Below are 26,896 nucleotides of genomic sequence, written 5' to 3' on the forward strand. Positions count from 1 at the left end.
TGGATTCATAAGAGTTCACTTTAAAATAGTTGAGTATCTCAAAGAGGAAAAAAAAAAGCTAGATTCTCAGCAGCTCTGAACTAGTATTGCTTCATTAAGTTCAGAGGAGTTATGCGGATTTATGCCAGCTGAGAATTTGGTCCTGTATTTTTAATTCACAAGTTTTGATTTAGTATAATAGGTCTATCTTTATGCAAGTATTGCTCTAGCATGCTCACCACCTTGGCATCTGAGCACCCAGAGACCTAATTACAGCTGGGAAAAACTAGTGAATATTTTTTCCTGAAATTACACCATTCACCTTCTGGCAAGATTTTACATCCCCCAGACTTTTGGGGCCTGAACTGTTTGCACTGAAGTGTACAAACCTGCAGTTAGAGCATTAGATAATAATCTACCCTGAGAAAGAAGCAGGCAGAGTGTTTTTGGGCTGCACCTGTAACAGACCAAGACAGTCACAATCACCCTCCCAGTAACCCCAGTGCTCCAGGGATAGTGTTAATGGTGCCAGGTCTATACCTGGCACAGCAGCGCACACAGCATGTAGCAAACCTACCCTATGGGCTAGAGACAAGGCTTCCCTCATCCCCGTTGCATTCTGCCCCTTCCGACCTACCTGAATTCGAGGAGGAAATTAACAGTGGTGCTATTTGCTTTTACTCTCATGCTGCTGCTCACAGTTAGAGCAGGTTGGATAACTGGTTTTTTGTTTTTTTCTTTGTTGTTGTTGTTGTTGTTCTCTTGCCTTTCACAAAAATGCCTCTGAACAACTAATCATTTTGAATCAAGCAACTCAAATATCCCCCCGCCCCCCCCAAAAAATTATCAAATAGAAAGTGTTTCATTTGGCCCCAAGTGGATTTTTTATTCTTTTTACAGGCCTAGATTCACAAAATGGCAGGGGTGGAAGAGATGTAGCCTTCCCTCTAACTTTTATCTCAGTGGTTAGAGTACTCATATAAGATGTGAGAGGCCCAGGTTTAATTCCCCATTCTTCCTGAATTAGAGAATGAATTTAAATACAGGTCTCCCATTTCTCAGAAGCACGCTAAAACTACTGGGCTATAAGAGAGTCTGGTAAAGATCTCTCTCAATTTCTGCTGTTGAAGCTATTCCATCTTTTGTAAATTAAATAGTCATTCACGCAGGGACATGCAAGATGCAAGGGACGTGGAAGATGCAAGTTCATAAGTGAGTACCCTAACCACTAGGGTAGAGTGTCATTCATAGTGGCACCTCAGTCACTCATAATGACTTAGTGCTTCTTCAATGAATATCCATTAGGCCAGAGTGAGATTTGCTCAATAGCCTGGTGGTGAGGTTATTCATCCAGGATCTCAGCTGCTCTTAAGTGTTGGACTTATGCACCTAAAGTGGCAGTTAGGCACCTAAATCCTTTTGTGGCTCTAGCCCTTCGTTCTCATTCCTACTTCTGCCATTGATTGATTTCAATACTTTGTAGTTACATAGCAAAATAAGAAAAGCGAGTCTCTATGCAAAAATCTTGGGATAACAGAGAGCGGGATTACCAAAAGCAAATGATGTTGAAATAATCCTTTTCCCACTGAAATCAATGATAAAGCACCCATTAATTTCAACAAGAACAAAGCTCAGCAAAAGTTTTTGCAAATCCCACCAGAAAAGTTGCATTTACTTGCTTGTGAAGTGCCTATAACTGGTAGCTATATCCAGGCATCTAAAACCAGATTTCCCCCCCCCCTCCACCCGCCCACCTGAATGCATGCATGCAATTTCCTGTGGAAAAGTGTGCATGTACAGTTTGCATGGACAGATACGCCATCTGTGCATATACAAGTTACATTCTTCCCCTGCACAATTATGAATGTTATAGAATATCATGCAAAGATCATGATTTCAAATTCTTACATAAAGTTGATTATAATCAGAATTATACCTCTTCAGAAAAATCTAAGTCACATGCAACAGTTGTGTCTCAGCTACATTAACTAATTTGATCAAAATAATGACTTTTCAGGAGACTGTACCAACTTATTCATAAGTTTTTAAATAAACTCATCAGAATGAACCAGTTGTCTCATCGTTATTTTGCTCACCAAAAGTGAAATGCAATTGACTTGATGCATTGGTTTTTAACAGGTATCCTGTAAGCTATTTTTGAACTAGGCTGCAAAGCTAGGAGTAGCTAAAGAATCTTCAACAACTAAAGCTGAAACCCAGATGTTACAGATGTTCCTAGTAATGATTATGGCTTTTTTGCACTGCTGGCTTCCTCTTGCAGCCTTTGCTATGGCAGCAGTGGCTAATCCTCAAGTTCACATTAATCCTGTTATAGCTATCCCTAGAGTACATGAGGGAACACATCACTGTCTACAACAGAGTTAGCTACATTTTAATGAAGAAACAGCTGAGTTTCAAATAATGTAGTATTGGGGGTAGAGATTTAAGAAGAATTTGCTATTGTTCCTTAGTGGAGTGTTTGCTATATTGAAAGACTAAACTTAAAATTATAAATATTTCTATTTGACAGAGGAATGACATCTCACCCAACCCGCAGAGGCTCCATGAGCCTCCAGGGCATCACGACTGAAGAGACAGTTCCACATTGGGCAGGGTGAGGCTCACAAGCATCTGCACTAAACCATTTATGGAAGCATACAGGACAGCAATCGAACTGCAGCCAGATTTAACGACAAAAATAAGAATAAGCTTAGTCAAAATGAGAAAATAGAAGATAGTGTTGCAATTTAAAGCAACCCTTAAATTTTATTCTTCCATACATGCCTCAGAACAGGCATTCCCATATCTGTCTCCTATTGAAACCAAACCTCCCGCCTTACTATGGCCTTATATACCTGTTCCAGCTGTCCCAGAATGCACTGCTCACACTGAGCCTGATCTAAAGCCCACTGAAGTCAACGAAAGTCCTTTAATTGACTGTCTTCTGCATTGCACTCAGTTCAGGCAGCAAAACAAAGGTAAATGACAAAATGTAGCACACTGTTGCAATACCCCTGCTTCCAGCTGCTCCTCTCATGCACCAGATTCAGATTTACTTGACCATCTAGACCTGGCCCCTTCCCAGGATTTATAGAAGCTACTCTGTTTCCCCCACCAAGCAGTTTTACAGCTCCTCAGTATGGAGTAGGTGGTTTTTGTCCCTCCTCCCTCCAATTACACACAACCAGCTTATCGCCTATAGAGGAAAGCCTGGCCCACACAAAACACGTTGTGGTGCTTTAATAGATAGCTGCATACACAATCTTCCTAGTAAGGCCCTTAGTGAACACATTTGTTCCAAGAGGGAGAGACTTTGCCAACCTTTTAAAGATCAGATCAGTTTAGATACCTTCATTTTGCCACCTATTCTCCTTCAGTATGCTTACCTTTTCACAGTCTTTAGGTACTGATACCTGCTTAATTATCACTATATTTAATAGCCAGAACCTAAGCAGATGCACATGTGAAGATTAGACTAAATCCATAGTTGAAGTGTCATTAAATCCTTTCCAATCACATTGTCATCTGCAGCTGGTGCACAGTTCTGATTTGTTGGCAGCGCATTAGGGCACAAGAGAAACATCTACATCACATTCTTCAACTTTTCTTTACAATCACGGTTCTTCTGATGTCTGACTATTCCTTTTAATTTCTATAAATGTTGGCTTTTCTTTAAAAGTTAAGTAATTTTTAGCATCAAATACAATATTTTTGAGCACAGGTATTCACATGCATAAGTTAATATTGGAGACCACTTTTTTCAAATGTTGCCTCTTGTTTTTCTTCAATATAAGTTGTGACAACCTATATTCTGGTTGGACTCTCCCCCTCCATTTCTTTCCTGTATTGCAGGATCACCAGCTGCACCAATGACAAAGTTAAACCACAAGTCTTTCCATAGACTGGCAGATAACTATTCGGGGAGCAGTTGGGATATCTGCAACTCAAAAATTCCAGAGTGTACAAGATGTCAACTGAGAAGGCATTTCTAGAGCCAGCTGTAGTAAGAGGCCCTGAAACATAAACCCTTGTATCAGAGGCCTGGTCTGAGGCCTAAAGCCTGAACCAAAGTACTTCCAGGCATTGCTTAGCAAAGCTGGGCTGTGAGCCAGAGGCAGGCCCGAATTGCAGAACTTGGCAAGAAAAGGGCTCCTAGAAAGCATGCACTAATGATATAAGTAGTAATAAAAGGAACCTGGACATCCCGATACGAGGACACTTCACAGAAACAACAAGGAACAGCCAGGTGCATCCCAAAGACGGGGTCAAAAGGACAGCATGATGGACAGATCTGTTTGTTTGAACCAACACAATCAAAGGGGGAGACAGCAGCCTAATGAGTCAAGCGGCTGTACCTCAATACGTCAGTAGGGATGAGTAATCTGTCCTCCAACTATATAAAAGTAGGTCCCAGAGCGCATATCTTTGTCCAGCCTAGGGGGCAGTGGAGTGTCCCGCCACTGACTGAGCTGTGTCCATTGCCAGGGGACACATATTTGTAGTATGTCCTGTAGAGTCTAGAGGAAACTATTACTGTGCTTCATTTGACAATAAACCTAGCCAGCTGCCTTCGTACCTTACTAGAGTCTGTGGTCTTTGGGGGTTCTCTCGGGGTCTGCTGTGTCAGCTATCTGCGCAGAGCTGGGGCAGCACACAGAGGGAACATGCCCGCAGCCGACTGTTCTCATCATCGAATCAGAGCAGAACACCTCACTGGTAACTACCAGCAACACCAGCAGCTATTCCCCTCTGTCTATACCCTCAGCTCATATGCAAAATACGCCAGTTATTCCACAGTTTCTTCTCCAACACACCACAGTCAGCCAAGTTCACTATGGTCTATCCAGCCTTCTGAAACTAAAAACAGTATTACGTTCACCAAGCCTTGTCAGTTTAAGATTTTTCTTTAATTGCACAACAAGACAAAGATACCAGGAAGTACAAACAATGACACAGTAAAGTCAAAGGATTTTCATAAACAATCGATCAAAAAAACCAAAAAACAAACAAACAAACAAAAAAACCCCACTATGGTTGTCCTGTTGGTAGTAAGCTTGCAGGGTAAGTAGATAGTAGCATACTGTATTGTTTCCATACCTATGCTGCCACCTGGTGGCTGTTCAAAGTACCATAAGTACAATTTTTAAACTACCTGAAGCATGGACATCTCGCTACTTTCTTCAGATATTGTCTCACTAGAGACCATGCTATTTCTAATTGTTTCTCTGGATAAAGAGAAAATTCAGTTTAAAAACCAGAAACTATTTTACACTGCACATAGGAGTTACAAAAAATGTATTACACTGGAATTATTTGGAAGGCATAATTTACTAGGAACTTCCGCTGCTAAAGGTAGAAGTCCATTATCCTTATAAAAATATACAATAAGCCCCCAAAAAATCATTTAGGGTGGATTCAAAAAGATACTTAGGTACCTAAGTTTGGGTTGAGGCACCTAAGCCCTAACTGTAGACTCCACTGATTCACAAAGCTCCCACCCAACCCTGTAGGGTCCTAAACTCACTCGGTACCTAATTTTTCAGAGTTAAAGAGTTCCATAGGCAAAGTTTCTTCTGTTGGGCATATGCATTGCTGCCTCACTCTAGGCATCAGGATGCTTACTCCTACCTACATCCCTGAGTGAGTCACAAGCTGGGGGAAAATAGGCAGGCAAATGCTTATCTAGTAGGTATGCTCAGAGGATGTCTACCAGATTGGGTCCCATTCAAAAATCTGGATGGATGAGGAGGCCAGCTACTGGAGGGGGTCCCATCCAAAAATCTGGCCAGAAGTGGTGCCACTTAACTTATAACTTTCAGCTTAGTGGTTAGAGCATTCACCTGGAATGTGGGAGACTCAGCTTCAATTCCCCTTGTGCCTGCAGGGGAGAAAGGCTGTGAACAGGGGTCTCACTCTTCTCAAGAGTGCTCTAACCACTGAGCTATGGAATATTCACATGTGGGACTCCCTCAGTCTGTCCTCTTGAAGCTTCTCCACTATGTATAAATAAATAGAGAAAGAGAATGACTGTGTAGCCTGGGTGTTTGGGCACCCACCTGGGAGGTGGGAGATCCAAGGTACAGTTCACCCAGAGGTGAAAGTAAGCTGGTACGCCCCAGTACGGCGTACCAGCAAGAGCCGGTGCACCGTACTGCGGCAGCCCGGCTTCCCCAGGGGGCAATTTAAAGGGTCTGGGGCTCCCAGCAGTGGCTGGAACCCCAGATCCTTTAAATTGCCTCCAGAGCCCCGCTGCTGGAGCCCTGGGGTAGCAGCTGTGGGGCTCCGGCGGCTATTTAAAGGGTCTGGGGCTCCCCTGCTTCTACCACCCCGGCCCTTTAAATAGCCGCCGGAGCCCCGCCGCCACTACTCCAGGGCTCCGGGGGCTATTTAAAGGACCGGGGCGGTAGAAGCAGGGGAGCCGCAGGCCCTTTAAATAGCTCCCAGAATCCTGGGGTAGCGGGGGCTCCAGCTGCCTCTGTCGCCCTGGTCCTTTAAATAGCCACTGGAGCCCAGCCGCTTCCCCAGGGCTCTGGCGGCTAATTAAAGGACCAGGGCCATAGAAGCAGTGGAGCCCTGGGCCCTTTAAATAGCCCCAGGAGCCCTGGGCTGCCGCTGCTACCCCGGTGGGGGGGGGGGAGGAGAAGGTGGGGACACTTACCTTACAGGGTGGGCTGGGGCTGGCTCTGACCCCCTCAGCCCCACCCCTTCCGGGGGCCAGAGCTGGCCCCAGCATACCGGTAAGTCACTCGACTTACTTTCACTCCTGAGTTCACCTGGTCCTCTGACGAAAGTACTTATACACAGTGGAACAGTTTCCAAGCTGGAGACACTGACGAAGCCCCACATCAGAGTCTCTTATTGCTCGGGGTTAAAGCACACTCCTGAGACATAAGAGACCTCCCTGTTCAACTCTTTTCTCCCACTCTGGAGGGAAAAAAAATAGTGTTGGGGGGGAGAACTGAACACAGATCTCCCATATGAATACTCCAACCATTGAGTTAAAAGCTGTAAGTCAGGTGGCACCTCCTCCCCCAGCCATTTTGTGTAGAGTGAGGCAGGACCCTTAACTCATTCTCATAAGAAACACCTTAGGCACTTAAGTTGCCTGACTTCAAGAGAAGGGTTCCCAAGGTGTGAATTGCTACCAGAGGTCCCTGGAGCCTGGATTTAGGGACCTATTTCCAGGAGTGGGTTGGCATCTCCCATTGGCTAGTTTGGTAGCTCCCCACTTTGCATGCTGGCTTTTGTGAATTGCAGTTCCCTATGTTCACTACTTTTACAAGACCACGATAAATTTCATACAAAGTGTACCTTATGAAGTATCATTTAAAACTCAATTTGCTGATGATTGCCCTGGTAAAATGTGTGGCAACGTTTTATGTAAAATTATAAAATTCTACTGTATATGGCATGTTCCAAGTCTGGGGAAACAGCTTCAAACTAGCTCCCCAGAGAGAAAAGGCTAGCCAACATCTCACCCAGGACTATCATCTGGTTAAGCGGCCATTCTTTGGCAGGAAAAAGGGTGTGAGCAAGAAATTTACATGGCAATGGAACAGCTAGAGATTCCTGTGCAAATAGACTGTCTCCTGAACCTCAGCTGGAGATGATTGTCAAAGAGGAAAATAACTATAAGAAGTGAGAACGGAGGACACAAATCATCCCTCCTCCCTTTCTCTCTGCCCACAATATCCACAACGCCTGCAGGACAAGGAAGAAGCATTGGACTGGGGGAGAGGTCCTGGCTGAAAGGCATCCAACCACTAAGACTGTCTCTCACCACATGATTTGCATTTTGTTTTAAGTTCACTTGGCTTGTTAAGTTAGATATTAGTTTACATTTACCTTTTATTTCTTTGTAACCAATTATGACTTGTGCCTCATTGCTTGTAATCACTTAATCTTTCTTTCAGAGTAGCAGCCGTGTTAGTCTGTATTTGCAAAAAGAAAAGGAGTACTTGTGGCACCTTAGAGACTAACAAATTTATTTGAGCATAAGCTTTCGTGAGCTACAGCCACAAGTACTCCTTTTCTTTTTAATCTTTCTGTAGTTAATAAACTTGTTCTATTGTTTTATTTAATCTAATATGTTTGGGAACTTCATTTGGGATAACAAGATTTGTGCACATCATTTCCTATTAATGAAATGGCAGACTCTCTCTGAACTTGTATTGTCCAGAAGGGTACAGGGCAGTACAAGACTCACATTTCTCTGGGACTGGGAATTTGCTGGTGTTACTCTGTAATATAATTCATGGGTGGGTGGGTGGCTAGCTGTAGCACTCATACAGTATAGCCGGGGGTGATTTACATGCTGGAAGCTGTATGGGAGCAGACTAGAAGTGGTTGCTCTCACAGTGAAGCAGTGTAAAAGACACCCCAAGTTGGAGAATTGAGGGGGGACAGCTGTTCAACAGTTCAGATTGTACCTTGGGGGAGAGAGGTGCCTGTGACATTACCCAATTCATTGTACAGAGAGCCCAGGCACCTAACTCAGGCTTTGTGAATTACAGTGCTGTTTCTGTGATCTAAGCACCTAGGTTAGGCATTGAGATGCTCAGCGTCACAAAACCCAAGTCTTTTTGTGAATCTAGCCCTTTCTTCCCAGAGAGATATTTCATTGCATACAAGAAATTCTTCATACCAACAGAAATAAAAAAACAAACCTAAAGTTACTCTGTCAATATAGGATCATAGTGGTTAGAAATTGAAAAAGAGTTCTTAGATATAGGAGTCTATCCCCCGTAAGCAGAAGATATCATCCCTTTGCACCTCCCGCCCCAGGTTATATTGCATATTAAATTGGTATTGATACTGCTAATAATTTAGTAGTGTAGAGTCCCTATTCTGTGTGCCATCCTGCATTTAGGCTGCAGTCTAGACATTAATAAACGGTCTTAAAAGACATAAGAATCAGTGACAGATTTTGGCACAGGGCCTCTCTGCCACTCAGAAAACATGAGAAAATAAATCAATCAGAGCAAAAAGCACTTTCATCCTAATTCTAGACAATGACCAGAGCTGTTGTCTTAACAGAATAGGTTTTTTTTGGTCAAAAGACTGAAATCTTCTCCAATATCCTAGACTATACAGTGCATGTGAGAATATTCCAGTACTGGGCTCTAGAGAAACAGCCATGGGACTTCACTGAACTGCCTAAAACTGAGGCTTACTTAATTTAAAAAAAAAAAAAAAAAAAGTTAACAAGATCAGCTAGCAAAAATTCCAACCTCTATTATTTTGATTATTTTCACAGGGATAGAAGGCCTTCTCCAAATGCTACATACAAAAGTACAATGTGCGTACATAAGAGGCATATATTGACACTTATTCTAACAATTTTTCCTTTGAGTGTGTTCAAGACCCAGACTGAACTGGGTATGATGTCATTTCAGTCCTGTGACTCTCATGCTATCTCTTCTATATGGGAGAAATCCACAGCTCTATGAAAAGGAGATGTGTCTGATGATTAAATATCCACAGTGGCTTCCAGTTCCCCTTCAAGACATGGCAGAGTTGCTCCAATGTAGACCACATTGAAGAATACTTGATTGGAAAGTTGTGTAGTTTCAACTTGTTACGTATGATATCCTATAGTGAGGCCCTGATAGCAATGCAGCATTACCATGTGTAATTTTCTGTCCTTATTAAACCTTGGTAGAAGGTCCATTTTATGATGCATGTAAAATCCCAGAAATAGATGTGCTTAGTTACTTAGTAACTTTTAAAGAAGCTAAAGTTAGAGTAAATCAATTCACCACCTAGACACGGGTGCCATGTGCTGGTGTCCAAGTTACCATCTGATAGGGAACTAAACAATACATTCTGTACAAGGATTTGTAAGGCAGAGAAAGAAGGAAAAGTCTCACTATGGCTTGGGACTTTACGTTATTTTTATATAGATATAAAAATCACAAAGCCACCAGGAAAAAGCCTCAGTCTCTAGGGCCTTCTGTAAGTTAACACAGAACTGATCTATTGCCTGCACAGCTCTCACTGGCATCACAAATCTCCCATTAGCCTGCAGCCAAGATGACCACAGCACATCTGATGAATTTCAAAATGCCAATTGAGCCACTTCAGGCCTTATCTACCCCCAGCCAAAATGGCTGCCTGGCCAAATCTTTCATCCTGTGCCTACTTTCAAAGGAACTTCCCACTGTCTCATGTCACTACACCAGGTGTCCTCCAACTTTGGATCTCTGCATATTCCTCATCAAGGAAAAGGAAACTGGCTAAAAAAAAAAAATTCCATAGGGTTGGGGGTCACAGGAATTACATCAGCTTGGTGACACAACACATACTGGGAGTGCTCTGCCAATGGCATCTCCCCAGTGCCTGCTTTCCTTTGTGAGGGAGGATGGGTGCAGCTACACAAGGCAGAGAGATAGGGTGCCAGGGGAAACAGAAACGAGGGGTGCTGTAAGTATCAGAAACCACTTCCCATCCAAATTTCCTACCCCACCAAACTTTGTCAATAGCTGGGCCAGGTGATAATTCTGACTACCAATTATATATATACTTAATCAAAATTTGACATTGAATACTTTTTAAAATGAGTTGCCTACAGTTGTGAGCATCCAGTTGTCTCTTGTGTTGCAAATATTTTGTTTTCCTACTGTGGGTTTTCTGGTTTGTTGGAAGAAGACCTGATATTTACAAGAACCATAAAATATTTCACTTCATAAATATGCTTATAGCTTCTTTCACCATTGCTCTCAGTGATTACTAATGGTTTATTTCTTTTTGGAATACGTGTTACAATGGGCTCATGTTCATATATAAAACTATGTCTGCAATGTTGTAGCCATGTTAGGCCCAGATTATGAGAGAGACAAGGCGGGTGAGATTATACCTTTTATTGGACTAACCTCTGTTGGTAGAAGAGACAAGCTTTGAGCTTACACAGACGTCTTCTTCTGGTCTGGGACTAGTAAAGGTACTCAGGCCATATCTACACTACAAACTTCTGTTGACTGAAGATAGTCGGCATACAGCCACCGCAGTTAGTATTTCACTTGTGGTAGTACACGCTTGGTTCCTTGCGTCAGCAGTGTGTGTACTCACCAGGAGTGCTTCTATCAATGCAGAGTGCAGTGCGCCATAGATAGGTTTCCCATTGTGCAACTCCTCACCAGCCAGCACTGCACAATGGAGCTGAAAAGAGTCACACAGGGTGACTGGGAGCATGGGAGGCAATTTCCCAGTTTGTAACTGTCTCTGTCCCATAATTTGGGTCTTTCCCCTTCCCCCCAAAATCCCACAAACCTGCATAGCTCTCCTTGCTGTCCACCACTCTCTGACAAATCTGCACTATTTTCATGAACATTGCAAGCACAGAGAACACAATCCTGGAGTATTTGCAGAGCTACAAGAACCACTGAATGAGAAGGGAACATCCTGATTCCTTGGAGGACAGACTGCTGTGGGACAGAAGAACCCACTCAAGGCTATTGCTGTCATTCTCAAAGCAGCTGCAGAGTGTCACTTCTGGCCCTGAGAAACAAGCACTGACTGGTGGGATCACATCTTAATGCAGGTTTGGGATGATGGGCAAGTGGCTACAGAACTTTCTGATGCACAAGGACACGTCCCTGGATTGTGCATTGAGATCACCTAGCCCTCCAGTGTGGGGACACCGAAATGAGAGATGCACTGACAGTGGAGACGCAAATGGCAATCTCACTCTGAGAACTTGCAGTGCTAGATTCCTACCAGTCAGTTGGGAATCAATTTGGAGTCGGGAGATTCACCAGAAGGGCCACTGATCGCTTCCTGCTACACTGCCAGCGCTGGCTCCAGGCACCAGCTTTCCAAGCAGGTGCTTGGGGCGGCATTGAGACTGGGGCGGCAGTCTGTGTCCCGCAGCGGCAATTCGGTGGCAGCTCCGCCGCTCTTCCCGCCGCAGCGGCTTTTGGGCAGCAGCTCCACCACTCTTCCGGGCGTGGCGGCAAATCAGCGGCAGCTCTGCCGCTCATGCGGCGGCGGCAATTCGGCGGTGACTGCTTGGGGCGGCAAAAGTGGTAGAGCCGCCCCTGTACACTGCACTTTGATTCCGGGCACTGTGCAGGACATAGTGGACAGATTTGCAGCAATGGGGTTCCCGAATTGCGGTGGAGCAATAGATCCACCACACACATCCCTATTTTGGCCCCAGACCACGTTGCCACTGAGTGCCTCAACAGAAAGGGCTACTTTTCTATGGTTATGCAAGCATTGTGGAGCACCAGGGGACACTTCACAGATATCAGTATGGGCTGTTAAGGGAAGTGCATGATGTTCACATGATGAACACAGGACTCATCAGAACGCTACAAGCTGGGACTTTCCTTCCCGACAAGCAGATTACCATTGGGAATGTTGAAGTGTCCATTGTGACCCTTGAGGGCCCAGCCTACCCCTTGCTCAGGAAGCCATACACCTACCAACTTGATGACACCAAGGAATGATTCAGCTGTCTGCTCACTAGCTGCAGAATGGTAGTTGAATGTGCTTTTGGTCATGTGAGTAAACACTGCCAGTGGCCCTTCAAAAGATTGGATCTCAAGGAGAAAAATATCCCCACAGTTGCAGCTGCCTGCTGTGTCCTGCATAATGTAAGTGAAGTAAAGGGGGAAGAGTTTCCACTGGGGTGGATGGCAGAGATGGAGCAGCTGTCTGCTGAATTTGAACTGCCAGATACAAGGGCTATTAGAAGAACTCAGTGGGGAGCTATTCAGATAATGGAGGCTTTGAAAGCCCATTTTAACAGTGAGCCAGAGTCTCATGTGTTGTTGGAGTGTGCTTTACCTGACCCAGTTCTCTTATGGCTGGGTGGGAATTAGGAAGCGATGACTGTCCATGTAGGAATTAGGACTGTCTAGAGATTAACAAAATTAATCACGATTAATCATAATTTTAATCGCACTGTTAAACAGTATTAAAATACCATTTATTTAAATAGTTTTGGGGTTTTCTATATTGTCAAATATAGGGTCAGGGATGGGGGCTCCGGGCTCTCATGGGGCTCGAGCCCACCCCTTCTTCCCCCCCACCACCAATCACCCGGGAAGATACGGGCTGGGGCTGCTTCAGACCCCCGCTGCCAATGCCTCCCGCCTGGCCCACAGGTATGATATTAACCCGTTGAACAAATTAATGCGTTATTTTGCTTTCAGTTAATCACAGGCTTTAGCTGCGATTAACTGACAGCCCTACTAGGAATATAATATTTCTAATGCACCTATTAACGTTTTGAACCTCTGAGTTGTGTGACACTGTGCAGTAACAAGTGATTGGTTGCTTTCAGAAGGGAGCATTCAGCCGCATGTGTTATGAACTAATAGGTTAATTCTGTAACAGAATAAAATTATATTATCTAGAACAAAGTCAGAAAAGCAAGTGCAGTTTTAAAACAAATAATTTATTATGTGTTTAATGAAAGAGAACCAAACTTAAGGGGAACATTCATATCCATTTCAGCTTAACATACTCCAACTGGGGCTTTCACAGGTCTGTATGTGAAGCTATGATTTTCTTTAATATCCCCCAGTGTGGAGTGGTTGGGGCAGTGCTGCAACCCAGAGGCCATGCAGAACATTGAGAGGGGGCATAGGAAGGTCCAGATATTGAGTTCTCAGTGGGTTGTAGAGGTAGATTCGATAGTCCTGGGCTAACCTACAGGTCCACCAAAGTCCCCAGCATCTGTGTTTACTGCCTGAGAAGCCCCATTACATCCTGGAGAATCTCCCTCTTTTCCTGCTGGGACTCTCTCCTCTACTTATTCATCCTCCAGGCTGGGTGCTCATTGTCCAGTGCAGCACTGGCTTGCAGGATCATATCATCCCAAGCCCTAGTCTTTCTCCTCTTCATCTGGCTCAGGCGTTCTGTGTGTGGGGGAGGTGGCGGGGGGGGGAAGGGGAGAAGAAGAGACCGTTAAGGCCACAGTGGCAGCAGCTGACAATAAGACAGAGGTACCATTGTCAGCATATGCACCACAAAAAGCGAAACCTAAGATGCTGACCTCACTCCCCTTACTTCCCTGAAGTTTTAAGCTCTATATTCTTACTTTAACTTGGGATAGCTTGTGCATGGTACCAGTCACTGCACCAGCTATGGTGAGTATGGCCTGCGAGGGGCTGGGGAAAATGAAGGAGGAATTGCTTGATTGCATGTATAAGCAAGATCTGAATGAGCTCTTCCCTGACATCTAGTGATGAGCTGCGGGAATAAGACTTCAGAAATTGACTGTTTGCACAGACACCCATACACTGTCTAGGTGGACAGCAGATGGAGCTGCTTTGCCAAAGTGATCACGCGTGTCTGGTGTTGGTTACAAATCACCAATATTGAATGCAGGGGTAATGAAATGTAATCTTTATTGTATGAGTGAAGGGCAGCAGAACTGTACTTAGCCTGCCCTGACTGAGAGGGTATAATGCTGAGCCAGCAAAGATTAAACAATCAGCAAGCTAGGCAACCTGCAAGCAACCCTTTAAGGACATATCAAAAGGGTATTGAAACAGTAAACAGGGTCTTCCTTGTAGATTGTTATCAAAGCTGTGTTAAGTAGACTACAATTTTTAACCTGTTTGCCTGTATTGTTAGAGAATACAGCTTCTAAATATGTCTATGCTTACCTGCATCCTATTGGAAATCTAACAATGTGATCTAATTAGCTTGTAGATCACAAATCCTGTTCCTGTCTTATAATGCTTCATTACTGTATTCTATTGACTTGGAGATCAAAGGGGGATACAGTAGAACCTCAGTTATGAACACCTTGGGGAAGAAGGTTGGTTGTAACTCTGCACAAAACATTATGGATATTCTTTCAAAAGTTCACAACTGAACATTGACTTAATACAGCTTTGAAACTTTACTAGGCAGAAGAAAAATGCTGCTTTAACCATCCTAATTTAAAAGAAACATGCACAAACCGTTTCCTTATCTTGCCAAATCTTTTTTTAAATTTTCCTTTTTTTTTTTTTAATGTGGTTTACATTGAACACAGTACTGTACTTGCTTTTTTTTTTTCTTTGGTCTCTGCAGCTACCCAATTGTGTACTTCTGGTTTCAAATGAGGTGTGCGGTTGACTGGTCAGTTTATAACTCTGGTGTTCATACTGAGCTTCTACTGTATTATCATTTAGACGGGATTTGTGGTGCAATAATGTTGTCCTAATCTCTTCTCAAAACTTGTAATTCCATATAGTAAGCCACCTGTGAACTGTCTTGATAATTTGAATGGCTAATTGCCTTATGTGAGTGAATACAACTAGTTTACCTGTGTATGCATAGGAAATAGAAGATTAGCTTTAAAGCAACAATCTGCACTGAATATTCTTCCATGGGCAAGGCCCTGCTGTGTCAAGAGACTTATCAGCTTGCTAGAGAATATAAAGGAAAGCCCCAGGCCTGATCCTGACATCTCAGGTCTGCTTAAACTTTAACAGGAAAGGTCTAAGCCATAAGACTGAGGTCTCCAGGTTCACTCTGGATTACCCTGGAATTCTCATGGAAGAACTAAAACAGACTCTCCACCTGAACTACCTATTGGACTATAACCTTTTAAATTGATTCCAGAAAGACTTTCACAAATCAGCAACCTCATCTCACGTAAGAAACTGACCGAAGGGGGTTGGCATCCTTTCATCTGCGAGAGACAGTGGGAATTGCAGCCTATGATGTAGATGGTTTGCAATGTCTCATGTGACTGACTAGTCCAATCCGAGATTTTCATGATCTTTGGCAGTTATTGCAAATGTATGTATCTTGGTTTGGGAGCTGCATGCTTCCTATTGGCTCTTTTCTTTTCAAGTGGCAGGAGCCAGCTTCTGCCATGGACTTTAATACCCTGATAGAAACGATGTTGCCACTTGTTACGATCACTTGCCAAGATTTAAGCTCTGTACACACTGTATGTATATTGATCTCTCAACCTTTTGCAATACATTTCCTTTTATTATTAAAACCTTCACTTTTATTTACTAAAGGATTGGCAGCAACATGATTATTGGGTAAGATCTGAAACTCCTGTTGACCCAGGGATCATGTCCAGTCACACACGCTAAATCAGGTTTTCAGTAACCCCTCACTATATTAGATTTGGCTGTCTGGAAGGAAGTCAAGGGCTGGAATACTTAAAGGGGACTATATTTGGCTTCTTGGTGACCACTGTGGTACAGAAGGGGTTTTGTTACTGGCTTGGTGAATTTAATTATAGATTCAACCAGTTTTGGGGATTGGCTGCCCTATTCCATGCAGTCTGCTCTGAGACTAGCATTCCTCAGTATGGCCCATCCAGGCACCCAGTCACAGGGTGTCACCCGAAAATGAACCTTGCTAAGCAAAGAGTAGAGATGCCAAATTCCAGTGGAGACGAGAGAGGATGAGGACAGGTGTTTCGTTGTGCTAATGTGGACTCTGCCTAAAGAGTCCTAGATGCCCTTTAACCTTCCCCTCTCCAGTATTTAAAGACAGAGCTCATTAGAGTCAATTGAGAGTCATTGTTTCTGTTCAGTGATTACTAGAGCTGACATCACTGAGAAGCAGGTCTAAGGTTATGCCTTAGTTCTGGTCTAGGAACAGTGGTAAAGTGAAAGAATGCAGAAGCTGTACTGGCAGTGAGGTTCTCTGCTACCCCGTGAAGTCACTAAGAGCTGAAATCTAGAGATTTCTGAATTTCTAAGTGGTGGAACCTCAGAACATGGGATCACAGATGCAGCAGTGAGCATCCAAAAGTGGCAGCAACTGACCACCAGCAGCAGAGAAAAGCAGCCAGTTGTAGAGGTACTGATTGACACACACCCCACCCTGGTATAGAAGGTGAATGTGACACTGCACCCTATATTCTTCATAGTGGTATGGTTATGTCTTATGAGGTGTCTAAGGAAAAGTTATGATTTGCTGAATATGATTATCCTATTTGTATGAATGTATCATTTTTGTACCTGAAGTTATGAATATTGACTATGTATCTGTATTCCAAATGTGCTACTCTAGAAAACACCCACAGCAAGCCTTTCAGGTATAACAATGAAGAAGCTAGACAGTGCTGATGGTCTATCAGCAAAGACAATGGACAAGCTTAGCTTTCCTGTAAATGTTTCAGCCAGCTTGTAAGTAACGGCTGCTATGACTCAACAAGAGCATGATATTGAACTCCATTTTGGCACCTGTACTTTTCCATAAACTGGCTGGGAATGGAGTTTGGAGCAAAGGGTTCCTGCCATATCGTACAGCTATATCTATGTCATAGATACACTTGCATATTATGGCACACGTGTACTACATGTCAGAGACATATGTGATGTTATGGGATTTGTAATGCCCTGTATTACATACAACTTCATACCCTATTACATACCTCTGTCTTGGGCATGTGATTAAGCATTTTGCTAAACATGGGCCTAAGTCTTAGAAAATGAGGAGTCCTTGTGAGGTCAGTATTGACTATTAACATACTCATGCACAGTTACTTGCTGATTTTATTCCTGTTATTTAACAGTTCTGTTATATCAAATGTATCCAAAATGCCTTCATACTGAAACTATATGCAAAGTATAAAAGACATCCAAATCCTCAAGAAGCTTGTTTTATGTTTCCTTAGCACACAAGGGGTCCATTCACACTTACTCTATGCATTAATATGAGATATTAAAAGTGTAAAGATATAGCTATGTCACTGTAATATATAAATACTTTCATTTTTAATTATAATTAATTATCCAGTTCTATTGTGAGTTCCTTGAAACATTGCAGACTATTATCTTTAAATATACATTACTATAACATTTTCTCAAGCTTGCAAGTGAAGCAGCATATGCTTAAGAGTTTGCAGGATCAGGTAATTCATTTTTAAGAAGGATTTTTTTTCAGTAAAGGGAAAACAAAGTTACATGTTAACTGGAAAACCAAATGCACTTTGCTTGCAGTAGGTATGTAGTAACGTTTACGGTACAGGAATTCTTTGGTAGAAGTAACACTGGTTTCAAAATCAGCTTGTAAAGTAAGGTCTTTATCCAGGAAAAAAAGAACAAATAAAAACCAAAACTCAAGTGCTTAACTTTACACAGTTACACACCAACCAAAGTTCACCATTGGGGAAAAATTCAAGTAAGATAATATAGGTTTCAGAGTAGCAGCCGTGTTAGTCTGTATTCGCAAAAAGAAAAGGAGTACTTGTGGCACCTTAGAGACTAATAAATAACAAATAAATTTGTTACTCTCTAAGGTGCCACAAGTACTCCTTTTCTTTTTAAGATAATATAGTGTCTGTAACGAAGTCCACTCACCACTAGGTGCCCACTCATGTCCAGGCTGGCTTAGCACTTATTTCACTGCCCATGGTAACTCTTCCTCTTCCAGTAACTTAGCCCACCAACAGAGTCACTCTCTTAAATCCACCCCTTCTGGGATCACAACTCTCCAAACTAAAAGTCCCCAAAAGCGTTCTTAAAGACAAACAAAAATCCTTTGCCCCTCTCTGGGACTCTTCCTCAGCCAGTTGTCAGCTCAGCCCACAACCCCCTTGTTAGGGGCAATAACCCTTGGGGTGAGCTTGTATACCCCCTTTCTTAGGGCTAGGAGCAGTTCCACTATATACTCTGCACTCCAGCCCAGGGCCCTGTACCAAACAGCTAGGTCTGTTCCTTTACCCAGGCTGCAATTGTCCCTGCTACTTCCTACCTAGCCTCTTAAGTTTTCATGTGGGTCTTTGCTTAACCAGTGTCTCTCCCAGGCTTTCCTACCTCCAGAGTTTTTCCTAGTCTCTTCCTTGTTTGGGTAGGGTCTTTCCCTGACCTCCTAGCCTAAAGAACTTCTTACTGTCTGAGCTTTCTGCTTGCTTCTCTCACTCTCCATCTCATTTCCTCAGATGAGTTTATCCTTACTTAGGTCTAGCTCTCATTCACACTACCACATCCACCTTCTGCCCTTTGTGGGGAATGTGCCTGACTCTGCTCAGGTGGAATCATTGTGTAATCAAGTTGGCTTAGCCTCATGCTCTCCAGCCCACAGGGCAAGCCACTCTCTTACAGTACCCTTAGTGAATATTTGGGGAGTAAGTTGTACACACAAGTGGTGACATGTGAAAAAGTACTAACCTGCTGGAGAGAGAGGAAAAATAAAGGTGAGGAAAAGCAGTCATCACTGCTGGATCAATGGGAATGAAAAAGGTCATGACAAAGGCCCAAGCAATTAGATAATATTGAAGTCATGTGATGACAAAAAATAAACTTATGCTATAGAAGAAAGAAAATATAAATTTTAAATGAAAAGTGTAAATTGCAAAATCATATAAAGATAGAAAGTGTTATAATAAAAACACTGCGATGTGATTGTTTAGCTGGCAGCATCAATTTTTACTATCCTATTCAAACCATAAATTACATAACACAATGACATCCATATGCATTGTTAGCCAAAGTAAATGATCATGCGCCAAGGACAGTAAGAGTAATAAAAATACAGTTGTTAAAATAAATACATTAGGAGTGAAAATAATGTAGTCTGGTGTACAGGTAATGGAGAATCATTCAACAGCAGATAAGAGCTGCTATGAGGCTATACGTAGACAAGTTACACCAACACACCCGGGCAAGGGATTCTTTTAAACACCAGAAACACCTATGATGATTATGAAAATGTTTAGGACAGTGTGTTTGTAAATGATTTCACTGAATCAAGGCTCCTTTGGCCGCTCTGTACATCCTTTCAGATGAAGAGGAGATACCTGGGCTAGGTATTGGACCACCCTGTTCCTTTCACAGCCCTGGGGAGGGGATGCTGAGGTGGACCGTCCACAGAGAAACACCCGTCTCTGCCCCCCCGAATCTGGGCAACCACTACGGAGCGCTCACCCCTTTTGCAAAAACTCTTATCCCTTCTGCCCTTCCCTACCCTGGGGTTTCCCCTTCTCCTCCTCTAGCCTCTCCCCTTCCCCTCCTCTGCCCGAGCCAACTGTACCCACCTCCCACCTTGACCGGCCTCCTCCTCTGCCCCCTTTAATCGCCCCCGCCCCCTTATTATTATTATTATTTTTGGAGGGGTCAGGGCAAGAAAGGGCAGCGCCTTCGGCGAGAGTTACTGCGCATGCTCCATAGCCGCCCCGGAAGACATCCTGCCCGGAAGGAGCGACTTGCGACACGACAGCGGCGCGCGGAGGGGCGGCCATGGTTTACATTTCGAACGGTGAGGCGTGGGGGCGGGGGGTTGAAGCGCCGGGAAGCCGGGGGGGGGGGGCTTTGTCCCTGGCGCAGGGCGGGTCGCTCGGGGTGGGAGCGGGACCGGGACCCCCCCGCAGCCCTGCGCCTTCTTCTCACCTCGGGGTCTGGACAGCCCGGGCGCCGCTGCTGTGCCAAGTGCGGCGCTGTCAGAGGGGCCTGGGCTGCTGCCGCCTGGCGTGGCTCGCACTCGCGGGGGCCGGCAGGCGAACACCAGGCTCCGGGTGTCCGGGAATCGAAGTGGGGCTTAGCTGCCAGGGGAGCAGGAAGCGCAGCCAGCAGCAGCACAGGTCACCTCAGGTTTGGTGCCTGGCTGTGCCCCCTGTCTGAAAAATCTCCCTTCCATTGACTGTAAAGCGATGGGCTGTGAAACCTCAGCCTTTCCTCTCTGTTCAGACAGAAATGTGCCTGCAGACGGCCAGGGCTTTGGAGCGGAGCCCGGGGCTGGAGTGCGGAGCAAGTGGCGCTGCAGGTTTTTGCCTGGAGCGGAGCCGGAGCACAGCTCCAAAGCCCTGGATGGGACACTGTCTCTTCCTCACTGTGTCGTTATTAAAGTAGACACATGTAACTATGAAGCAGAGGCCATAGGCAAGAACCTGCTTTATCTGATTCTCACAAACTTATCTGGCCCTACTATTCTGTATTTCCTATCCTGAGCCATGTTAATTTGAAAGGCATCCGAATCTCCCAAAGTCTAGAGACAATAATAAACGTTTTTCTTGCTAATGTCACTGGCAAAGTCATTATCAAGTATGAGAAACTTGACAACTTAGCTCTCAACCCTTCATTTCTAACTTGCTGTTAGCCTTTGTTCTATAATGGTTAATGTTTAGTAAACCGCTTTGTTAGACTTTATGAGCCTGTTACGGAATAGACTTGTTATTAGCCCGGGGTGGGCAAACTTTTTGGCCAGGGCCATGTTTTGGTATGAAAACTGTATGGTGTGCCATGAATGCTCACAAAACTGGGGTTGGGGTGTAGGAGGGGGTGAGGGCTCTGGCTGGGGGTGTGGCCAGAAATGAGGACTTCATGGTGCAGGAGGAGGCTCTGGGCTGGAGCAGGGGGTTGCGGTGCACAGGGGAGGCTCTGGTTGGAGGTGTGGGCTCTGGGGTGAGGGATTTCAGGTGTAGAAGGGTGCTCTAAGCTGAGACCAAGGGGTTCAGAGAGCGGGAGGGGGATCAGGGCTCGGGTTAGGGCTCTGGGGTGGGACCAGAAATGAGGAGTTCAGGGTGTGGGAGGGGGCTCCAGGCTGGGGCAGGGGGTTGGGGCGTGGGAGGGGGTCAGGGGTGCAGGTTCTGGCCGGTGCTTACCTCAAGCAGCTCCTGGAAGCAGCAGTGTCCGGGCTCCTATGCAAAGGTGCAGCCAGGCGGCTCTGTGCGCTGCCCTGTCTGCAGGCACCACACCTGCAGCTCCCATTAGCTGCAGTTCCTGACCAATGGGAGTTGCGGGGGTGGTGGTTGGGGTGGAGGCAGCATGCGCAGCCGCCTGGCTGCCCCTAAGGGTAGGAGCCAGAGTGGGGACATGCAGCTGCTTCCGGGAGCCTCAACATGCACATGCAGAGTGGCCTCAGACCCCACTCCCTGGCTGGAGGGTGGGAGTAGGGCAAGCCCTAGACCCCGCTCCCCAGCAGGAGCTTGAGGGCCAGTTTAAATCGGCTGGAGGGCTGGATGTGGGCCCCGGGCCGTACTTTGCCCACCCCGTATTAGCCCCTGTGTAGTACATTTGTAGCCAGTTAATCATTAGTCTAGACTAAAGACTGGCCTGGACCAAAACTCCAGGGGTGAAATGCTGGCCCGATTGAAGTCAGTAAGAGTTTTGCTATTTACTTTGATGGGGCCAGATTTGCACATGATATCTAAACCCCACCAATCTTGAGGAAGCTAAGAACTGGAACTAAATTGTGTAGCTCAGGCTTATCTCTAACTCAGACCAGGAAAATAATAGAAACTTTGGTAAATGTATTTTGATAGCAGATAGTGGTTTTCTAAGTAAAAATATTGCCACATATGAAACATAAACACAGAATTGTTCTTCATGGTTAATTTACCTTGTATGCACTGCAAATTTTGATGGTGGTGTTTCACTTTATATAAGTGAATCAGCTTGTGCAGTTTTATTTTTACAAAGGTGTAATATAACTACAGGAAAAGAAACTTACCAGTGGCAATATTTGTAAAATGTATTTTCTCTCTGACATCTGCTGATTCACTGTTTGTGATATTTGCTGGTAATATTTTTAAATATCATTGGTAGCTGATGAATAATATATTTTTTTCATTTAACGTACCATACAATGGAATTGATTTGTATCACTGAATGGCATTTTAATGTGTTTACTGTATCCTTTATGTTATAGGACAAGTGTTGGATACCCAGAATCGGGCTCCTTGGAGTTTGTCATTTATAACAGACTTCTTCTGGGGAATAGCAGATTTTGTGGTTTTATTGTAAGTATTCATATAATGTTTAAGTATTGTCAAGTTACTAAATGAAGCAAGTATTAATTTGCCTTGGAGAAACAAACACACAAATATACATATTTTGCAAAGCAATATTGTAGAGCTACTACTTTGTTGCAAATGTCCACAGTAGTTCCCTGAGCATGTTAGGTCTTTCTTCTGTTCCATTTAATGCATCAGATTGGATGGCTTTAAAAAATACTCTGTATGAATCTAAAAAGCTGGGAGAAAACTGATACTAACTCATTACAGCTGGATTTTAATGTATCGTAGCTGCTGTCAGCTAAATAGTGATCATTTTAGTCATGATTGCTTCTAATTCTCTAAATCATTATTGAAGGGTATATGTTTTGGTGGAATTGTTTCTAGTACTCAGTCAAATAAGTGTATCAACAAACCTTGGGGCAGCAATGCCTAGGTCAGTAGTTTCTAGCTGGCATAAAAATAACCGCAGAGTGGTAATCACAATTTACTTCATGCATGCGCAAATCAAGTTTAGATTCTGTCTCAACTCCAGGTAAATTAGAAGACTGAATGACACTTCTGCAGACTTCACTTATGCTTTTCACTGTTTAAATTCCAGGTTTGACTTTTATGCACACCTTGCAGTTAGAGAAGCTAGAATGTAGGCAAGTACATACGGAACATGTTGTATAATGCTTAGTATTCAACTTAGGTTTATTTCAATCTTAAATCAATTTGGAATTATTTAAACTCTTTACTCAATTTTTGACCCATTAACTAGTAGTTAGAAATAGAATTTCTGATTTCCTCTTATTCAGAAGTAACAAGTAACTTGAAAAATAGTATAATCCAAGTATCCTTTCTGGTGCTAATGTACAATACTTCCATTATTGAACACCCGTTACAGCTTTTGCATCCAGTGTTTTGCCATATAGTCCAGCATTCCTGGAAAACTGTTAATTTCTAGCATTCAACTCCTATCACTCTTGTTTCCTTTATTTTTAGCTTCCAGAGCATTGTTCAGCCAGATTTGAGAAGGAGAGGCTATACATCTTCCTCAAACTCAAGATATGATGATGGAAGAGGGTATTGCTTTTCTTCAACTTTCTATGTTTAGATTATTATTATTTTTTTTTTTATGTTAGGAGAATGTTTTAGCATAAACTGTTTAGAGTCATGGTGCTTTACTTTAACTAAGAACAAATTGAGAAGTCATACCAAGAAATTTAAGACATATGTAACTTTATATAATACAAGATCATCATTTTCTTTTACTTTATCTGTTGCATAGCCTAAAATTCAAGAATACAACTCTTAACTCCTATTTAACAGCATTTTCCAATTGTATGGAGTGGAAGGTATTACATTTTTCTTGGTTTTATTTGGCTGAAATCTTTCTCTTATTATATATTCATGGGTTAGACCTTTAGCCTACACATAGATAACTTCTCACTTCCATGTAGAATGGAGGGCTTAGGCGACCATAAATACTAAGATACATACCTTCCTATGTCTGTTTTTTTTTTTGTTTGTTTGTTTTTTTGCAGACTGTGAAGAGTCTGGACCAATAAGCAATCTCTGTCACAGGATAGGAGTCAGGATCTCTTCATGAATGGTCCTAGCCTCTTATGCATCCCCTGATATCTGCCAATTTGAGGGAAACTTTACTTCTGAGGGGAAGGGGTAGTTTGGAGCAGTCTTCACAAGGGAATCCTTATGGAGATTTTCTTGTCAAAAGCTTCCTCCTGCAGCTTTTCACATGGAAGGGGTCAATTCGGCTCTTTGTTTTTAGCAGTCAGACACTTGCAGTACAAAAAAGGGGAAAGATGTTGTAATGGGAACTTAGGAACAGTGTATTTGCACCTGATGGAGACCATTGTCATGGTTGCATAGTGATGGACAATATTTACTGATGTTTTCCCCACTCTCTAATTAGGCCTCCAGGAAATCCTCGTCGTAGGATGGGTCGGATAAATCACGGCGGTGGAGGTCCCAGTCCACCACCCATGGCTGGAGGAGGATGAGGAAGGTAACTTACAGTTTGTTATATCATGCTTAGAACTTACTTCAGAAGCAATGGAAGTCTTAATAAGAATTAAACTTACAGGTAGAATTCATAATAATAGAAGAATAATGGGTAATTTTACCCTGCTCTTGCAAAAGTTATTAAAAATAAATGAAAGAAAAGTCAAGGGAATCAGAAAACTACATGATAGAACAAAAAGGAGTATATTTATAGACTTCTTATTATACTTCTGGTTCAGAAACGGTGAACTTCCACAAGAATTCCTTACAGATTTTTGATATATCTTTCTCTAGGCAACGAGAGAGAGAGAGAGAGAGAGAGAGAGAGAGATACATAATATAATTAGATTTGCTGGGGTGCGATTGGAAATGTAAAATAGAGCTTTACACCTTTTTGATTCATGATTTCAGTCCCATGCAGATCAACAAGGGAGTGAAGCTTCCCATTATCTAATGGATATCTGGTGGTCTGTGAGAGATCAAATGCATTTCATCTGTATCGCCTTAGCCAAGCATCCACTTCACATCACCACCCCAACAGTTAGCACTGATTACCAACTTTATAGGCTGTCTCAGCAAAGGGATGGAGGATTGATTGGGCAATAGAGACTAAACTCTCCTCTGACCACTAAAAGTTGTCTGCCCATAGCAGGGCTGAAGCACAGTGGTGGGGCACTGAGGGATGCTTCCACTCCTGCTGCCTGTGCAGTACCTCTTCTGTCAAACCTAAGGCTTTTACTGGTTTTAGGAAGGCATGCATAAACTTAATTTAATCAGTTTCCAGCTAGAATGTTTTTAACAGTTTGCATGGTCCACAGTGGCCGCCCGATGTGACAGTCTTGTTTAAAAGATATATTCTGGCTGGGTAGTTAAAACCCTGTTCCCTAACATGAAGAAAAACCCTGCATGGTCTCTGTACCCTGTAATAATTTTTTATTATAATTACATTACCATGTAAGTTTGTACACATAATTATAATATAGCATAACAAAAATAGTTAGAAAAAGTACTTTAAAGGCTTAATATAATTTTATCCCAAACCACCTACAGTTGTATGATCCTATAGCTAAAAATGGTACCTTAATTCAATATGACTGTTACAAACACTTGCAAATCAAATTTAATCTTGCTGTTGTATGTCTGATCTAATCCTGTATTTACACAGTTATATTATGGTATTTTAAAACAATTGGACAATGAAACTTTTCTCAAGAAATAAAATATTTAAAAAAAAAACAAAAAAACCAACCACAACTGTAAAAAGCCATGGTAGAATGTTAAGTAAAAGTAAAGACCTGTGGGTAGTGCTGCTTTTATTTGGTAATTAGCAAATCTGTACATGGTTAATAGAAGACTTTCAAAAGTAATTGGTTTTAAAGAGTGAGAAGTTTCTTTTCCATTTAACACATACAACACAATGTTTTTTCTAGTTAAGCTGTGATATTTTGAATGGCTTTATTTTGCCAATTTATGTTGGATTTATTAATGGCCAATTTTTTAATATGAATGAACATCATCTTAAATTTTTTTCTTCGTGAGAAGATAGATACACATGAATCAAATGTCCAGTAATTCCTGGTTTAAAAACTAAATATGGCAAACAGTTCTGGTTCTAGAAACAGTAAATGTTAGTCTTTCTTACAACTGCATTTCCATTTTTTAGACCCTTTGATACATAAAGTTTATTCAGTTTTGTCTTGTTTCATTTGGTAGATATAATTTTTGGATTTCTTTTTGTTTCAACTAAAGAAGAAGTGAAAAACAGTTCTCTTGTACCACAGCATCATGAACCCTATTAATAATGTGTGGTATGCTCAGACGTAGACAACTTGAACATTTTTGGCATACCTCAAAAATGGTGGCTATATTTTAAAAAAAATTTCTACAGCACTGTGTGACGGGATTCCCAAGGTGCAACCTGGGACTATAGGATCGCTGTGCCACTTTCATTTCCCAGCCTGCGCTGTCTCTCATAATGCTTTGCTAGTGACAAGCAGCAAACCCCTACAGGCGCTATCATCACTCAGTACAACGGCATGTGGAGCTCCACACCCAGCTAGATTGCATGAATGCTCCCAGAGCCAGTCATGATCACACAGAGAGAGGCACCAGCCAAATCCCCCCCAGCTCCCAGCACTGTGTAAATTTATTTATTGGTTCATCACTTCATCAACAGAAAGTGGATATACACCAGCCTTTGCAAACCTGAGCAGTTTTGCCACACACTTTGTACAAACTCACTGGTAAAGATAAACAGTTAAACAA

At 43.0% G+C, this 26,896-nt stretch overlaps 2 protein-coding genes across 3 annotated transcripts in view; one reads left to right on the plus strand and one right to left on the minus strand.

Annotated features, from left to right (window-relative positions):
* The window catches only part of CACNA2D3 (calcium voltage-gated channel auxiliary subunit alpha2delta 3), an 869,947-nt gene extending 848,330 nt beyond the window's left edge, over window positions 1-21,617 (minus strand). Inside the window, exon 1 of the mRNA XM_074957772.1 lies at window positions 21,494-21,617. The gene's annotated coding sequence lies outside the window, so the exon portion shown is untranslated. The remainder of the gene's footprint in view (window positions 1-21,493) is intronic.
* Window positions 20,007-24,639, plus strand: SELENOK (selenoprotein K). Of its 2 annotated transcripts, none has more exons than XM_074957779.1 (4): window positions 20,007-20,151; window positions 22,540-22,630; window positions 23,612-23,692; window positions 24,543-24,639. In XM_074957779.1, the coding sequence occupies exons 1-4, from the start codon at window positions 20,133-20,135 to the stop codon at window positions 24,637-24,639; spliced, it is 288 nt and encodes a 95-aa protein (XP_074813880.1). In that variant the 5' UTR covers window positions 20,007-20,132. The 2 variants fall into 2 exon arrangements, with proteins under 2 accessions (XP_074813880.1, XP_074813881.1); XM_074957780.1 differs by having other exon boundaries at window positions 24,543-24,630.
* Window positions 24,640-26,896: the final 2,257 nt, after the last annotated feature.

Source organism: Natator depressus, chromosome 7 (assembly GCF_965152275.1).
Source record: "Natator depressus isolate rNatDep1 chromosome 7, rNatDep2.hap1, whole genome shotgun sequence".
Taxonomy (NCBI): Eukaryota; Metazoa; Chordata; order Testudines; family Cheloniidae; genus Natator; species Natator depressus.

What these genes read in the sequence shown, in the direction of transcription:
- SELENOK (XM_074957780.1), top strand. An exon ending in GCAGATTTTGTGGTTTTATT is followed by an intron (nt 22,631 to 23,611) that starts GTAAGTATTCAT and finishes CTTTATTTTTAG; the next exon opens with CTTCCAGAGCATTGTTCAGC. An exon ending in AGATATGATGATGGAAGAGG is followed by an intron (nt 23,693 to 24,542) that starts GTATTGCTTTTC and finishes CTCTCTAATTAG; the next exon opens with GCCTCCAGGAAATCCTCGTC.